This window comes from Homalodisca vitripennis, chromosome X (assembly GCF_021130785.1).
Source record: "Homalodisca vitripennis isolate AUS2020 chromosome X, UT_GWSS_2.1, whole genome shotgun sequence".
In the NCBI taxonomy this organism is placed as follows: domain Eukaryota; kingdom Metazoa; phylum Arthropoda; class Insecta; order Hemiptera; family Cicadellidae; genus Homalodisca; species Homalodisca vitripennis.
Genome location: NC_060215.1, coordinates 150,457,217 through 150,476,417, shown reverse-complemented (window position 1 = coordinate 150,476,417; position 19,201 = coordinate 150,457,217). Strand labels below are relative to the sequence as shown.

The following is a 19,201-nucleotide window of genomic DNA, read 5'->3' as shown; positions in this document are numbered from 1 at the left end:
ACTTCAGTACAAATAAGAATACATACAATTAACGGTATGTATACGAAATACAAAATCAAAGAACTCATCAGTGTTGTAACTTGGACAAAAGGTTCTTTGTTGTGTCTTTTTTTAATTTAAAGACACATTTGTAATTCATGTACTTTCTTGGTCAAAACATTATGAAACGTTATTCCCTATTATAAAATGCTTTAAGTGAGTGACAGTGTAATTGTAACGTGTAACAGTTACAATACTTTTTTTTACTTTTTAAATAATTGTCTACATTTACATTCAACTTTAAGTTGTACAAGTGTTATATAGATAAGTATTAGTTTAACCGAAGAACGTACATACATAGATGAAGGTAGATAAAAAATCCTCTGTCTAATAAACAGAGGCCTGCAATGAGCTTAATTATATACACCACACATGAGATGAAGGGGCTATTTTTTTAATATAAATTATATACGCATAACTTATGTTGGGCTAGGAAGTATTTTGTTTCTCTTTTGAACCTCAGTTCTTAGCTTTGTCGGTTTCGAAGTACACTGCATTTCATTCTAATCATGTTCGGACCTCCCTGGGATTAGAACCTGTGATCTCTCAATTAAAAAGCCGAGGCTATGTCCATATTCTACCGAGGAAGGCAAACACAACGAAGTTCTATACAATTTATGACAACATGCAAGACCACCATATGTAACCATATGGTTGCTGCCCGCGGTGCCTCGCGACGTGTTGTGGTGCTGGTGTCTAACTGTGCTGCCCCGAGCCGGCGCGTGCTTCCGTCAGCCCTCCCAGATCTTCTCTGTCAATCTCTTACTCCTTTCTCAAACTTCTTAAAGGCAGCTCATGTCAATGCACAATCTCTTTATGGCCACATTGACGAATTTCGTTCCATTTTTCAACCATCTCCTGTTGACATTATTCTAATTTCAGAAACTTGGCTGAAACCTCACTTAAGTGACAGAAGTGTCGAGTTTCCAGGTTTTAACCTGTACAGAAATGATCGCCTGCACAAAGGTGGTGGCGGGGTAACTGTGTACGTCAGGTCACACTTCCTTGTCTCTGTCCTGCTATCATCGGATACATCCAGAGATGGACGGCCAGAATACATGTTTCTGGACGTCTGTGTTAATGGAGCACACATTTTAATTGCTGTTTGTTACAGAGCTCCTCACCTGGGCTACATGGCTGAGTTCGAACATGATCTGGGGTTTTTTGGCTCACTACAGTCATGTTATTGTGATGGGAGATTTTAATACTGATTTACTTAGACCAATTACTTATGACCAAACTTTTTTAACTAATATGTTTTACTCGTGTAACATGACCATACTTCCTCTGCAAGCTTGTGGTATGTGGTTGCGACTGCAGACTGCCGACACCTGGCTTGATATCATTGCTGTCTGTGACCAAACCCTGGTTGCGCACCACGGGCAACTTTCTGCTCCTGGCCTTTCCAAACATGACCTTATTTTTCTTGCTTATAAACTAAGAACTCCCAAGATCGAACCAAAAGTTATGTTTTATAGAAACTACAAAAATATCAATCTTTATTCCCTGCTTATTGATGCTTCTCTAACGCCATGGCATGAGGTCACATCGGCTGATAATGTGGACATTATGGTATCAAGATTTAATTAATTAATTAATGGTCTTCTTGATAAACACGCTCCATTTGTTTCAAAAAGAGTAACCAAACAGCCTGCTCCATGGATCTAAGAATTTATTCGACACCTCCAGAAGCAAAGAGATAGAGCTTTCCTTCAGGCTAAGCGATCCAAGTTACGTGATGACTGGGCTGCATATAAAAAACTAAAGAACAATGTGCAACAACAAATTAGAAATGCCAAGATCAGGTTTTACTACTCTTCCCTGTCTAAAAAACAATCTAGCAGAATTTTATGGTCAAAACTAAAAGATCTTGGAGTCGGCAAGCCTAACACTTACTCCCCGGTTTCCCTTAATCTCGATGATATCAACAACTTCTTTGTTGGGATTCCTGTTGATCAGTCTGGGGCTCAGGAGTATGTCTCCGAGCTCGAAGGTGCTACTTTTGATAAACCTGTGTTTCAGTTCTCTTTCACTCCGGTAACAGAGACAGATGTGTTAAAGGCTATTATAAGGATGTCCAGTAACGCAGTCGGGGCCGATGGCATTCCTATAAGGTTAATAAAAGATACTCTTCCAGTCACTCTTCCAACTATCACTGCTATTTTCAATAAATCTCTGGCTACTTCAATGTTCCCACTGACATGGAAGTCTGCTTTAGTTCGCCCACTTCAGAAGTGTTCCTCTCCACAAAATCCTTCACAATTCAGGCCAATAAGTATACTCCCTGCTTTATCAAAGTGTTTGGAGCGGATTGTTCATCAGCAATTTTCAATATATCTTGAAAGTAATAACATTTTATCAAATTTTCAATCTGGTTTTCGCTCCAACCACAGCACTACTACTGCACTCCTAAAATAGTTGATGATATACGCCTTGGAATTGATAAGAGTCAGGTAACCATTTTAACCCTTTTCGACTTTTCAAAGGCTTTTGACTGTGTTTATTATCCTCTTCTCCTCATCAAACTTAGGAAGGATGGTTTCTCTGATGGTAGTGTCAAGTGGGTTGAGTCTTATCTTTCGGGACGACGCCAGTGTGTCAGGTCGGGTGAGAAGCAGTCGAGATGGAGACCAGTCACTCGTGGAGTTCCACAGAGTCCAGTCCTGGGGCCACTTTTATTTTCACTGTACATCGATGACATTACTACTCAAATTACTCATTCCAATTTTCACTTATATGCAGATGACTTACAAATATACCGCCACTTTTCTATAAGAGACATACAAACTTGTGTGACTCTCATGAATTCCGATATTGACGCTGTTACTCACTGGACTTGGAAACATGGACTAAAATTAAACGTAGACAAAACTCAGTGTATTATGATAGGTCATTCAAAGCTTGTTCGTAAAATTGACTTTACTACAGCTCCTAAATTAAAACTAAATGACCAAGAGCTAGAATACTCTGAGAAAGTAAAACATCTAGGACTTATTATTGACAAACACTTAAGATGGACTGAACAGGCTTCTTTGATATGTAATAGGGTCTTTTCCGGTGTTCACAGCCTCAAGCGGCTGGCTTCATATCTACCACACCAAGTTAAAATAATGCTGATAAAGACTCTTGTACTGCCTCACTTCAACTACTGTGACATAGTCATTAATGACATGACTGAGGAGCTTTCAAATAGACTCCAGCGTGCTCAGAACTTTTGCATTAGGTTCATTTTCAATCTCAGACGTGATGATCACGTAACGCCCTTCTTCAAACAATTATCTATCATAAAATTACAAGATCTTCGAGACTATCACTCACTCATTCTGTTGCACGCTCTTTTAAATACAAATTGTCCCATTTATCTTTCAAACAACTTTCAATTTATGTCTGAAATAAGTGAACGAAGTACAAGGAGGGGTACATCCTTATTATCTATCCCAGTTCATCGAACAACTACCTTTAGTAAGTCGTTTACAGTTTCTGCCTGTCGATTGTGGAATGCCTTACCTATAAACATCAGAGCCATTGATAAGCGCGCTCGCTTTGGGGCGGAGGTCAGGGCCTTGATGCTGGAGGCTCAGGGGGTATAGCGGATGGCGGCTTTGGAATGTGGTACTTAGGGCAACTGAATGTAAGTTGAATGAATGCGTGTACGTCTTATTATAGTATTGTAAATATTTATAAAGTTACATTAATTATAGATTTTTTTAAAATTTGATTTTAAAGCTTAGATTCTTGTAACGTATAAGGTTAATTTTTAGTTAAACATGTATATGTATGTTAGTTTAATTTTTTACGAGGTTAAGTGGTAGAGAGGACTTTATAGTCCTAACTTCGCCTCCAATAAAGACATTTTTCATTTAATTTCATATGTATATATATATATATGATAAATGAGTTTATTTGGCTGTAGATAAATGCCCAAGTACACCCCTAAGACCAAATAGCAATCAAAACAATGGGTTGCCAAGCGGAAATCTGCACCAAGAAATATATACATATATATATATATATATATATATATATATATATATATATATATATATATATATTTCTTGGTGCAGATTTCCGCTTGGCAACCCATTGTTTTGATTGCTATTTGGTCTTAGGGGTGTACTTGGGCATTTATCTACAGCCAAATAAAGCTCATTTATCATAATCATACATTCGTTGATAGGTATTGCAAGTGTTGATATATAATTCTTATATATATATATATATATATATAAATAATTACACATTAGTTCCCCTTCCACCTAACTCTAAGACTAGAAAAACCCACTGAGATGATTGCGATGAGTTCAGTGGCGGGCAGGTGGCATATCGAATCGTATTAATTGAAACCGATATTAGAGTAATCGTCTACTTATTTCGTCTACTGTTATATATACGTCTAATTATTTGATTAGAACCCTCTTTCGTTTTACAATGGATTTTTTAAATCATAAAGAAAATAGGGGATCGGTCTCTCCTTAAAAAATAAGTCCATTCCTTGTTTTAATAAAAAAACAAACATAATTTTACAGTAAAAAATTACTAATTTACATAAGTATTGAAGGAAGAGAAAAGTTGTTTAAAGCAACTGTACTTTTTATTTACATACCGGTAACCATATTGATTACGGTTCTACTTTTGATTTGGTAAAAGTGTATTTTCTTATAGTGTATAACTTATATTTACCAATCTACAATTTAATTTGTTTAATGGCCAAAACGAAAATAACTGTTTTTGCTCATTAAACAAGAAAATATAATGAACATAATTATAATATGTTATAACATACTATATGCCACTTTCATATATCATAGGACTTAGATGTATGCGAAAAAAGTCCTTTACAAGGTGGGCACTGGATAGTAAAAATAGTTGTAGTTACAACCGCTAGATGTTTTAGAATCTATTGTAGAAAAAAGTAATTCTCTATTTCACCACTAGTTAGACGTAACGTAATTAAATTAAAAAAAAAAAAATTATATTACATTATTTTAAACCAAATTATAAAATGGAAGCTGTTTTTCGTATCATTGGTAAATTAAGACAAGTTTTATACACGCTTTCGTTAGAAGTGTTTAAAATGATAGAACATTAAAAGCAACACCTACATTTAAAAACGCTGTATATACTTACAACACCTCTGGCCTTTAAAAACAATATGTCCTTAAAATAAGGGACATTCCCATCAGCCTTAAAATTAGCTAAGGTCTACCCTAAGTTAAAAAATGGAAGTAACTTCAGACCTATCTCTCTCTTTTCAACTTTTTCACAAGTAATTGAACGGGGTGTGCTAAAAAGACTGCCGTACTATTACGAACAATATAAGCTACGAACACGGCTTCTTAAAAGGGCGATCTACCTCTAATGCAACAATTTAGTAACTGAGTTTATAACTGACAATCTGGAGAATGAGAAGCTATGTTACAGACAATAGATTAATTCTTTAGGAGTTTACTGATGATTACTCTTAATTTACCGAGTTGAAGTGGGGTCTTCCATAAGTCTTGGTTGGATGAAGTTATTCCAATTGATATACTGTATTCTAGTTGAGTGCAGTATGTTTTGTCTCTTGATCCTTTAGGAAAAGATGTTTTTATACAGTGAGACTGCTGGTGTCATTGTCCGAAATTGCCACAAAACTATTAGTGGTAACAAGATCATATCAATCACTGTGTTCTGTTTTTCAATTAGTTGTTTAGATATCCCGTAAAAAAAGATACAGACAAACACAGGGAAGAGGAATTTTGTCAGTCCCCTGAGTGAAAAAAAATTAAAACCCATTCTTGAGATATCCAGTGGTATATTGTGGTATATTCCATGGTGGCACATGCATGCACCATAGTTTAACTCAAACTTCTCAGTACAGAAGTATGATCCCATCTGCAGAAGTTTAATTCCATACCAAAATTAAAGAGAGGCAGAAAAGAAGTTTTTCCAGCCAACCCCAGTGATGGTCTGCTCTGGGGAATCAGGTTCTACCTTTTTTAATCTTTTGCGATCGGGAGGCTACAAATGTGGCCTAAACTTATCTCGCACGGTCTCATATGAGTTATTCTCTCAGCTCACTGAGCCACACATAATGGTTGGCTGTGTTCTGCATCATCACGTGGGGCTTGCATTACCATGTATGCCACTGTACTCGGATTCAAATGGGAGTATTTGACCTTCGGGTCTGTAAATTACTGAGATATAAATCAAATTCCCAAATAATTTATTAAGTTTATATAATTAAGCTTCCAGGTTGAAATTTTATAGACTGATCTGTTTTAAAAGCATTTTTATTTAAAAAATAAAATATACAATCTGTCTCAGTTAGGTTTATAGTATCAAGAGAATATTATCTCATTTCCATATTTTGAGCTTCGTCTCCATCAAATGCACTAGTATTTTAATAAATATATAGGATACACTAAGCAGCTACAGTGACACTGACAGTTGGGTAAAACATATTTATTAATCATGAGAACTACGGTATATGCTGCAAATAGAGAAATATTAATTTAGTTACTTATTTGGCTGAGAGGTTGCAGCCCTTTCCAGCGACAACTGGATAAGGATTGAATTTAATAACTGCGCAATATAGCGGGGCACTGTTTTTCCGCTCAGCACGCAAGGCCACTAAGTGTGGCGCGTCAAGGTGAGGGACAGGACATGGTCATAAATCACCAATCTGAGACAGAGAACATCTCATGGCCACATTTGTGGCCTGGTGATATGAGAGGACAATCATATGAATTTGATGCTGATTACAAAGGGTTACTGAAACTCGTAAGCTTAATAAAACAAGTTATATCACGCAATCAGGAAATGAATGTCATAAAATGTTTTAGCAATGTCATGTTTTTTACTATTTAAAGGTTTTGAACATTTATTCAAATTTGTATTTATATGTCCTGTGGCTCACTAAAAAAATGCTGCAAGCATTTAGTGAGACCCTTAACTGAATTAGTAAATTATTCATTCCAAACAGGAGCGTTCCCCTCTCTCCTTAAAATTGCAAAAGTTGTTCCAATTTTAAAGAAAGCCGACCCAGCCTCTAAAAATAACTATCGGCCTGTCTCAATTTTGCCAGTGTTCAGCAAAATTTTTGAAAAGCTTTTTCTTATAAGAATGCTTCACTTTTTGGACAAATACAATCAGCCCTCAAATGAACAGTTTGGGTTCAGAAAGGGTAAATCGACAACCGACGCAGTCATTGATCTTGTCGATATGATTGTAGAGGGGATTGAATGTCGGAACCACACAATGAGTGTGTTCCTGGATCTGTCCAAAGCATTCGACTGTGTTGACCACAATATACTGCTCGACAAACTTGAGTCCCACGGCATTCGAGGCGTGCCTTTTAAATGGCTTACCTCATTTCTAAGCCACAGATCCCAAATTGTCCAGATATCAAATAAATCATCCAAAGCAATAGATCTTAGGTATGGAGTCCCCCAGGGGTCTATCCTCAGTCCTGTGCTTTTCCCGCTTTATGCCAACGACATACAATCATCGCTTCTGCATGGAAGAACAGTGCAGTTTGCAGATGATACGACTCTTTTTTCAATGCAAGATCAAGCGAAGTTTTGGAACAACAGGCTTTTGTTGATATCAACAACTGTGTCCAATACTTCAACAGCCTCAACCTCACAATAAACTCTTCAAAAACCAACGTTTTAAATTTGTCTTTGCACACTGTGGGCAACCAATGTGGACCTGCCATCTTGATGGCTGACTCCACACTGGACGAAGTCTACTCTTCAAAATTCCTTGGAATGTACCTTGATCGAGGACTGACATGGAATGTGCACATTGTTCATGTTTGCGCAAAAATCTGCTCAGGCATCTTTGTTCTGAGGTCTTTAGCAAAATACTGCCCGAGTCAGGTACTGATTACGGTGTATTATGGCTTGATATACCCCCACCTGGCCTATGGAGTGATCATTTGGGGAGCTTGTGCTAACACTCAGTTCCAAAGAGTTTTCAGACTCCAAAACAAAAGCAAATCGAATCATCACAAAAATCAAATTCAGAGAGTCATGCAGGCAAGTTTTCAAGATAATTGCAGCTGTTGACTCTGCCATGTCTCTACACACTGAAAACAACTATGTTTTGTATGAATAAATGTACCTTAACCAGAGGCCAAGACATACACATGTAAGAGACACGTGGCAGAGCAAACTACCGAACTGGTAGACGCAGAACGGTGGTTTATGAACGCCTGCCTTCACAAGCGGGTGTTCAACTCCTCAACAGACTGCCCAATTCAATCAAAGATGCTCCAACGCCAAAGGCGTTTAAGACTCGCCTAAAACACTTCTTGGTGTCTGAAGCATTTTATAATGCAGGTGAGTTTTTGGCTTTCAACTAGGAGGCCGCCCAATTAGAAGACTGACACCGCTGTTCGAAGTGGGTTGCATTGGCGATGAATGAAAGAGGTGTGATTGTAAACATTGTATGTCTGTATGAGTATTATAGTATGAATGACTGAAATTTTAGGATATCATTATTAATTGACGTTTGCCATACGATGTATTATTGTCTCAGCAATATAATTGATATATATATATTATCGCTTAATGTTTATTTTTACTTGCTTTCATTGTTTTTAATTTTTACGATATATATGTTGGTAACTTTGTCTACCAATTGTTTATTGGAGAATATACGAGTCTTTTTAATCTGTTATGTGCTTGCTATCAAATTTCATAGCATTTATTAATGTATTTATAATATTACTCTTATTTTGTTTTACCAAAACATTAAATACAACAGGAGAATTCTCTGATTAAACCGGAGTACTTAAATGCAGAATGTACCAACACATGATGCAAAGTGAAAAATTGTTTTAAATTAATATTCACGAAATCTATTGCAGCTTAGAATGTTTAATGATCAATAAAATCTTGAATCTTAAGATTAAAATTGATTATTTTATTTATAGAGATTTCCCTGACATTCTTAAACATGTTTGTACCAAAAAAATTGGGCTATAATCAAATAATTAAATGTAAGAGTCCAAATCACTACGGTTCAGGTTGAGCTTCACTGGTAGGAGGTGATGTTGGGGAGAAGCAAGTGGTATTGGCGGCAGCAACCATGATCAAAGGCATGACAGAGCCCAGAGGTGAGGTCGAGAAGAAGCTAATGGTGTGTGCGGCAGCGACCATGATCAAAGGCATGACAGAGCCTGGAGGTGGGGTTGGGAAGAAGCCAGTGGTATGTGCGGCAGCGACCATGATCAAAGGCATGACAGAGCCCAGAGGTGAGGTCGAGAAGAAGCTAATGGTATGTGCGGCAGCGACCATGATCAAAGGCATGACAGAGTTCAGAGGTGGGGTTGGGAAGAAGCCAGTGGTATCTGCGGCAGCGACCATGATCAAAAGCATGACAGAGCCCGGAGGAGGGGTCTGGGAGAAGCAAGTGGTAATGGTGGCAGCGACCATGATCAAAGGCATGACAGAGCCCGGAGGTGGGGTCTGGGAGAAGTCAGTGGTATGTGCGGCAGCGACCATGATCAAAAGCATGACAGAGCCCGGAGGTGGGGTCTGGGAGAAGTCAGTGGTATGTGTGGCAGCGACCATGATCAAAGGCATGACAGAGCCGGAGGTGGGGTCTGGGAGAAGTCAGTGGTAATGGTGGCAGCGACCATGATCAAAAGGCATGACAGAGCCCGTAGGTGGGGTCTGGGAGAAGGAAGTGATAATGGTGGCAGCGACCATAAATAAAGGCGCGACGGAGCCCTTCTATCTACATCTATCTATAATTCTGCAATTTGCCTTCAAATCTCCTGAATTATAGATGCTTGGGCCTGATGGTGATGCCATCTGATAAACACATTAACTAATGACTGCAAAATGAAATCAGAATAGTTTTTAAGGACTCAAATCATACAGAATCTCAATTAAATTAAGCTTTATTCAGATATAAACATTATTACAAGTATAGAAGTGTAAACACATAATAATATTACTGTTACTTTATATACACAATTACATTAATAGATCGTAAACTAAGAGAAGAAGGGTAAAATGTCTTATAAACAGTACAAGATTGAAAAACAAAATATTAACTATATTGGTTTATATTACACCAGAAACAACGTTATTAATTTTGACCCTTTTCTGATGGATGAAGAAAATCCCCAAAGTTGAAGTTCATAGTTTTCTTTTTTTTGTTCCCTTAGGACAAGAAGCTTACAAATTGCACTTAGTCCTGTAAGAACCTTTGCGCTGCTTCCGGAATGATAGGATATTCAGGATGGGTAAGGTTAGGGAGTAGGGGCCGCCTCCTATCGAGATCCATGAGGAAGAATTAGGGCACTACATCTCAAAGTCATCCTGGAAGAAGGGGAGGCCAGCTCTGAACCAGCCTCTCCAGTCAAAGTAGGCAGGGGGTGGCACACCCTTGTTGAGGTTAACAAGAACCTCTGAGGTAAGGGAACAAACCCCGCCAACTCCAACAGTCATCTTCCACAGTAGACTAGACCTATCGAATTGCCCATGAAACCCAGAATCTCGAACATTTGCGGTTAGTGATGTGCCGCTACTGGACATCCATAAGGTTGCCCAGATTGAAGTGGCACATCGGTTTTTGCTGTGCCCAGTGGTGGGTTCAACTGGTAGGTATAAACCAGCCAGAAGTGATCCCTGCTGGGTCAATTCATTACTTACAGTCAAATGAACCATGTCTTATTATTGCCTTTTCTGTGGGCAATCTGAACAATTGCAAAAAAATCCACTAACTTGTAAATAAAAGCATATAGAAGTATTGAAGAAAAGACAGCCAAGCCATCTTAATGGTTTGTCAATTTCATTTTACTGGTAGTCAGTTGTTATTTTAAAATAAGAATCATTTGATACAATAGGTACTCTCAATATGTCAATCCTATGTGTCACATAAATATAATCTATAAATAAAACAATAACATTTATTGCTATAACAATACGATAATAACATTTGTCTACTTACATTAGACATTTTCTTTATAAGATTCTATGAACTAATAGTATACGAGTAGTAATCCTAGAAGAAAATAATAACAACCAAACAAATAAGAAAATGATTAAATTTCAACAGTGAAAAGATATGATAGCAGCCAGAATGAACGAAACGAAATAATGCTATTGAATTAGAAATTAGTATTGTACAATTAAAAACAAGTTTCATGTTAAAAACTGGTTATGTACCAACTGTAAATAAAGTTTTTCCTTAAATACTCTCAGGAAGTGTATTGTATGCTTTTATGGATAAATACAACAAAGTGGTAAGGTTGAGCAGTTTAATTACCACCTGTATCATCCATACAACTCAAATAAAGAAAGAAAATCTATATCATCTCCAGAAAGGATTATATTGCTAAGAAACTTAAATAATTTCTGATTAGCAAGATGACTTTATTTTTTATACTGATACTTTACACTTTGTGGTAAACGAACCTGATAGTAAAAATTGTAATAAACTATAACAAGCTAAAACATACACTTTAAAGTGCAAAGAACGCATGCATTTTTATTCTCAAAAATACCTTACGCCATTTTGTACATAATGTGGTTGTACAAAAACCACTTCAATCAAAACGAAATTATGGCATTTTATGAACCAAACTTTAATATTGGTTTTAGGTAAGACACCACTACTTACAGATCACTTCTAGTATTATTGACTGAAATGACAATTTATGTATGTAATGTAGTAAGTTTTGAAACATTTTGCAGTCCATTTCTATCTTCCACCACCATTAATTCTCAACCAAATAGAAAAGAGAGAAAATTCAATTTCACAGACATTTAATGTTTTCACGATGAAACTGTTCATCAGATACAGGAAACATGGAAACACTAATTCAACACCCTTACTAACATGGGAAAGTAAGGTGTTGATTCTCAACGATTGAAATAATAATACAACGAATAGCCCTTGGATAGGCAGTAAAATATCAACATAAGGGCTGCCAGCAAGTTGAGGGAGCCTAGGAGCAGACTGTACCGGAACCATGTGAGCGCCATGACAACCATCAGAGTGACGGCGGAGAACACGTGACACAGAAGGCTCTTGCTGTTGCTCACAAATACGTGGGTCAGCCGGCTACTTTTACCTAGAAAACACACATGTATATAAGATAAGTAAATTTGACAACAGTTCAAGTTCACAACTCTTTATTCAAGTCAAAATTTCAGTACATAAATCTCACAGATCCTAATGCACCTCACAGCGTGGGAAAAAATAGTTGACAATTAACATGTTTAAAAGTTTTGAAACATTTTGCAGTCCATTTCTATCTTCCACCACCATTAATTTTCAACCAAATAGAAAACAGAGAAAATTCAATTTCACAAACTTAACACTGTTTTCAACTCTGTCATTATATACAAAATTGTGCGCAGAAAAGTGACATTTGAAAACAATAAACAAAAAACTATATGTTTGTCATGCCAAGTAATAACAATTCTAGAACTATGTACTAGGAAGGCCTATAGCAGTAAATTAAGTATCAAAAATACCAATAAAAGTAAAAGTAACAGTAATGTTAATACAATAATAATAACAAGTTTATGATTTTATACATTTTGAAGCAGAAAAGGCCTATAACAAGAAATAAATTATGAAGAATTAACAATAAAATAATATAACTAAAGCAATGTGACAAATAAACATTATAAATTAAAAATGTTAAACTAAAATAATGATAATGACTTCCCATCAGTTACACCAATCTTCGGTGATGTGGTAGATATTAATGTCATTAAATTAAATTTTATATTCGTACAATATAGCCCACAGTATTTTTTACAGTTACGGAAAAGTTAATAGGGGAATATTTACTTTCTCCCCTCAACACATACCTGATTAGAAGAAAGTAGAGTGATGATAACAAATAAAGTTATTTTAATTGGAGACCACTTCAGTAAAAACAAGATTTTTACAAAAATGTCCAACAGTATGTGTGAGAACAAACGTGATAATGATCTGTAATCATGTGGTTGCAGTTGTAGTTGGTCTATATCTAAATATAATTTACAATTTTTAATCATTCATATTTTTTGTTCCACACAATTCTTTTGCAAACGATTCACCATTCAAGACTCTTGTGTGTTCAACTCCAAACTTATCTGAAATTTTTAACAAACCGTTTCTTCCCTTGGCAGAATCTTTGATCTATTTAAACAATTGTTTAAGAGCCAATAATTATGGTAAAATGCCAACACAAAACAGCGTATTGATGTTATAGATAAAATTGCCACCAAATTTACATTTTATACTGTCAGTAACAGTTAAATTAAACACAATTCTTTCCGTAGTTCTCTAAGATGGATATGCACTCATAGATACATTTCTATATGGTATTTTATTTTAGTGCCACGGTTTATTCTTTACACGAAACGATAAGTAAAATCACAATTGAGATACAGGATTTTTCCGGACATTTGCCATCGTTCAGTGAAACAAGAAATCAGTAACACTACATTTCGAGATCTGCAACCTGATCTCTTCTTCAGAGATCTTCTCTTTTGACAGCTAAATCAGCATTCGGCCCCAATGTGCGGCACTACCCCCATTACTCTGCGTGCAATGTATACATTGCAGTTACTTCCTGGATAACCCTTGTATATAATAATATGTATTATATTTGGTATCACATTATATGAATCAACATCAATAAAAAATTTAGATTAAATTTTAGTGATACAAAAAAAGCAATTCGTGTTATTTTAAAACTTAAATGGAATGAAAGTGTGAAGGATCACTTTCCTCAACTGGGTATCATGACGGTTTACAGTGCATATATATGAAACTATAATGTCAGTGATGAACCGTACTCATAGCTTAGACCAAAGTGGTGAGAACCATAGTTATATTACGAGAAACAGAAATAATATGGCAGTAGCTCAACATAACTTACATTTTTTCTGTAAAAAACCAATATACATAGGAGCTAAATTTTTTAATTTGCTGCCAAGCAATAGAAAATTATTGATTATTTAAAAATAAACTTAAAAGCTACCTGACTCGCCTGCCGTTGTACTCCTTTTCTGAATTTTATACAATTCACAATAGTTTTTACAATCGTTAAAATTATATTGTATTAGATTTAGTTAGATACTAATGTAAAGCATATTTAGTAAACTTAACCGTTTACTTCTCAATCATGTGACGCCATTCATGTACACCGTGTGTGACAACTGATCAAAGATTTTTCTGATTCTGAGAGCAAAATATTGTTTCAAGTCAAAGTCATATATTTTAGAAGCCCATTTTATAATCTATCAAATAAAAATAAAAGACAGGTGATACAAATATAAATTCTCAAAATATAGTCATTTCTCTGAAATTCTTCAAATCCTTATAACCACGATTGTCTGGTAGTTTTGGCTTCAATCAATCATCAATCCTTTACTAACATTGTCTTTAAGAAAAGCATATTTCTTACAAAATTGTAAATCATAGTACAAATTTAGGACTGGGGCTTCCAGTTTGTGTTATCAGTTGGTCATCAAAAAGTTAACTGACCTCTGTTACAGAAGACGGAGAGGAGACTCGAGTATGCGCAGTAGATGGCAAAGTAAGCTGGTATTCTGATCAGCCAGATGCCTGATGACGGGAATCTGGTGGCCAGAACATCGGAGAGGGAGTGTTGGCCCTCGAGTACAGCCGTTAGGTCCCTGTTCTCGACATAGAAGGGCTGCAACATCCCCCCCACTTGGCGTGCTAGGATTGTAACCTGTAGCACATTCACATTTACCTATTACATCTTTTACGTATTGTATCGTGACATCTCGGTTAAAAATAGTGATAGTGCCATTTCAAATTTCTCATACAATAATATCTTGATGTCAGAGTTTTCTCCTTACTTGATAAACAAGCTTTAAGGGAAAGCATAACAAATTGTTAAGGGCATTTAACATACATAACTATGATGTACCATTTCTAGTACAGTTGGAGGAATTTAGCTGTGCTCGTATAGCCCAAATATTACCCTTTCAACAAATAAACGCTATCTGTATGGCGGGTTGCGTTTACATGCTAGCCGCTGAGATGAAGGCGCAACAATCTCTTTAATGACTTTAAACTCACGATTTCGATTTGCAGATTAGTATTAACAAATACGTTATTTTCAAAAATACAATAACTGAAAAACCAGGATAAGTCGTATTATTGCTATTATTTGGTATTCTCTTATTATTTCATTCCACCACAATCAGCACTGTCAAAAAACAGACTAATTTTAGCGAGTATGATGAGTTATTTGGGCCAATACGATTCCTGAAAGGAGGGTTTTACCCATGAGTCACAGGAAATGTTTTCGGGATGCAGCGCATAATGCTACCCCGCCACCCCTCCTGCCTATCACCACACACTCAAGGTCACGCGCTCAGCTAAAGTCCTCAAACTGTACAGGGGATAAAATCTCAAACATGAAATTAAACGGAAAGGTTAACAAAACAAGAAGTACAAGAAGTAAAATTTATATGCAGATGAATTTCATATTACAAGATGACTGATTTCAATTAACCCTTTTAACCCTGGTCATTATATCAGGTGATATCGCAAAAATCCCAGGCCATTTTTAGACCAAAATGTATTAGTTTTGTAAACAAATCATAACTAGGCTATTTTTTTTATGATCAAGCTAATTCTGATTTAGTTTTAAATATAGTTAAAAGAAATATGACAAAATTAAATATGTAATATCTTAGAAATGATAAAAAAAAATGTATTTATAAATTAACATTTTTAAATTTCAATTTTGTTCATTAAAACCATATAGCTAAAAAACAAATTGACACACAAATATCTATCCATTTTATGTTATTTTTTAATTCTTAATCTAAGGAAACAAAAATGTAAGCCTATTTTATTTACAAGTTGAGTAATATCAATTTTAGTAAGGACACGTAATTTTTCCTTTTTGCCATTTCTGCACAAATAAATGTAACATGAGTTTTGAAATTCGTAATACTTGACATAAAAACAAAGTTATTTCTGATAAAATAATTAAAACGGTTTATACCATTTATTTAAAAAAACTAAAAAACTTTTAAATACAATATTTACATCAGTAGAACATGTTTTCAGAAATGTCAAAATAGCTATCACTCAAATCGTCGTCACTGTCCACATCCACATCACTTGCAACTAAGTTAGTAATTGGTGTATTTTCACTTACGGGAGACTTTAAACGATTCCCTTTTTTCATTTTCAAATCAAATAAATAACAAACTAAAATTTAACTGCTGTACTTTATACAGTTTAACCTAAAAACATGAAGCAAGGTGGAATATTCAAAAAGTAGTCTGCGACAATCAGTGAGCAGTCAGCTGACATGAATAGCAATTTGTAAATCTATAGACTGACAAAATACTAAGTCAAAGCTTTACAAACTAATAGATTTCAATGCAATACATCTTTGCACACAAGTCTGTGGAATTTCAAAGCATTTGGTAAAATGCATGTCTGCACTCTACGGGTGTCGGAAGTTGATGCCATTTTTAAGACGTCCGTATAATACGAACGGCGGAGTTAAAAGAGCTATTAAAGAATAACACGTTACACTATTTAGATGGTGAACAAACCATGGCCTTCATATTACTGAGAATAGAACACAGCCAATTAATTATAAGTGGAAGTTCTCATAGTTTTAACAATATAAGTAGAAGTAAAACTCATACAAATAAACTGGTTAGATTAACATAAATGTATTGCATTATTCTATCCTATTCATTGACAGAATCTATACTTTTGTTTTATTTTATTTTTTTGGTTAATTGTTGTAGGTACAATAACTTTTAGCGTTCCCTTAACCTTTTGCACGCCGCAAGTAAATCCATTCATTTCCAACATCTATAAAATATATTTTCTCTTTAAATTCAAAGCTAATTTTTTTTATTATTAATATGCTATAAGAGGTAAATGCAAAAAAAATATTAAACATGGAATTCTAGTTAAAATTAACATATTTATTGATAAAAATCTAAAAATAACATATATACTGTGAATTTGATCTAAGTTCAAATTCTTGGTACAAAGTAATAAAACGGATAAATTATATAAACTAACTAGTTATTAAAGTATTTCTTTATCTAAGGTTTCACAGATAAGGTCTATAGTTTTATCTTATTATCTGGGCAGATAGGAAATATTTGGTTATGGCTCTATAGGAGACACAAAACAGAGGAGCAGGTAAACAGCCCTAGACCAAGGTCACCCCCCTCCCTCTGCTGCGGAGTGTATGCCATCTAAAAATACTTCCTTATCAACCGTGATAAGCATGGAGCATGCACCTGCCATTTCGAAGGTTTTTTGTGACTAAAACACTCTCTAAGAGATATCGGATATACTCATGTTTGGCGTTTTGGTCAAAGTTTACCATTCTGATATATCCGTCTACGGCGTGGGAAGGGTTAAATTAATTTATTCAAATTTTTATTTATGTTTCTTATTTTAATTTGTTTTTATGGACGTTAAGTATTAAATACCAAATCATCTGCAGCACCAGCATAGGAGAGCTGAACCCTTGTGTCTCCGACTTCTGGACTCCAAACATCAAATGAGTGGTAGTAGAGTCCCGAGTGCATCTTGATATCCCTACGCTCGGGACGCTGATCACTGGTGAGAAGTGTGAACGTGGAGAAGTGCTCCTTGAGTTCTCCGCTGAGTGTGTGAGACCCCACTCTCACAACGTCACTCACAGTCACTCCACTCTCCACTGGGAATGTCCTACACAATAACGTTGGCTCGTAATTGTACTACAAAAAACGTAACGTTACTTTACGTAGTAACGTGATAATTACTTCAAAGGTAGGCCTTAGCCAGACTAACGAGTGTAGACTCTGTGGAGAAGAGGAGGAATCAGCAGAGCACACTTGGTTAGATTGTCCTGCCATCTTAGAAATTCAGAAAATATACCTGGGAGCATATCTCCTCAGCCCCAAGGATATCAGAGAACAGGAGCCCTCAAATCTGATTGGTTTCTGCAAAAGCCTCGGACTTTGAGGACACAAAAATTAAAGTAAGGGAGGCGCAAAGGTCCTTTTAGGACTAAGCGCAGGAGTGCGGGGACAAACTGTCCTTTTCCCTCAGGAAGGAAAACAAATATATAATTACTTCATACAGGGCAGTAGTTATTATGATAGATAAGTAGTGCGTGTTTAGTAGTCATTGAATGGAAGTAGTAATATAGGTTACCACATGGCATAGTGACAAGCATTGAAACCTGCAGCACACTGAGCTCATGTAGGTATGTTAGTAAATGTATTATAATAAAATAAGTACTAATTACCATAAACCACAGTTGAACTTCACAGCATCGGTAAGATGTGTAAAATACAAACTATAATCATCTGGAACTGAATGACATCTTAATCCGCCAATGTGATTTCATTCAGTTTTGGCCGTTGAACAAGCAGTGCTAGCTTATTCCAAGTGAACATCACAATTTGGTGAGGACCATATTCCTGTGCTATCTAGCGATTTTAGTTAGAACTTAAGTAAGGTAGTTTATTACAGTTTTATTACGTCAAACTATCCTCACTACATTCATTTTTCTTTTCTTACTACTCTCACCTGTTGGGTAAACTTCCCAAAAATCTATCTATAACTATCCTAAATCTAAATTTCCTTCTGTATCCAAGCCAAGGTGGAACAGCATATTATGCTGAGGGCTGTGTGATCAAGGGAGTGCTTGGTCGTTAATATGTGAACTCTGGATACCTGGTGACCTCCAGTTTAAACTTAGCCTTCCCAAGTAGAGCGGGACAATGCTTGGGGTGACCCTTAGATCTCCGCTACTCGTGGGAACAAAATGAGTAAAGAAATACAAAAAAACGAAAATAAACCGGAGAGCTCTTGTAGCACTCAAAAAGTGGATGAAAATTCACAAAACATAGAGGGATTTATGATGGGTTCCAACCCTAGCAATCCTGAACAAACTCAAAAAACAAGTGGACTTCCTAGTAGAAGTTGCCAAACCTCCGACTTGGCTAGAGTCGACACGGATGAAGAAGATGCTATACTGGAGGGCGAACACCAAAAGGAAGAGGGAACAAAAGCCGAAAGGCTGCTCCCAGTACTGCCTAAACTATGTGGAGCCGCCAGGAAACGTATGATCTGGCTTCGGAAAAAGAGGTTATTCTCAGGAAGAAGCCAGGGAATTGGCCTTAAAATCAATTCCAGAAGAAAAAAATAA

The 19,201-nt window shown here is 36.0% G+C and overlaps 1 protein-coding gene across 1 annotated transcript in view; it reads right to left on the bottom strand.

Annotated features, from left to right (window-relative positions):
- Positions 1-10,550: 10,550 nt before the first annotated feature.
- Positions 10,551-19,201, bottom strand: part of LOC124370013 (transmembrane protein 43 homolog) — a 34,917-nt gene continuing 26,266 nt past the window's right edge. Inside the window, exons 5-7 of the mRNA XM_046828288.1 lie at positions 17,493-17,733; positions 14,527-14,737; positions 10,551-12,112 (exon numbers count right to left, since the gene is read on the bottom strand). Coding sequence (XP_046684244.1) covers positions 11,901-12,112; positions 14,527-14,737; positions 17,493-17,733 — 664 coding nt within the window. The 3' untranslated portion in view covers positions 10,551-11,900. The remainder of the gene's footprint in view (positions 12,113-14,526; positions 14,738-17,492; positions 17,734-19,201) is intronic.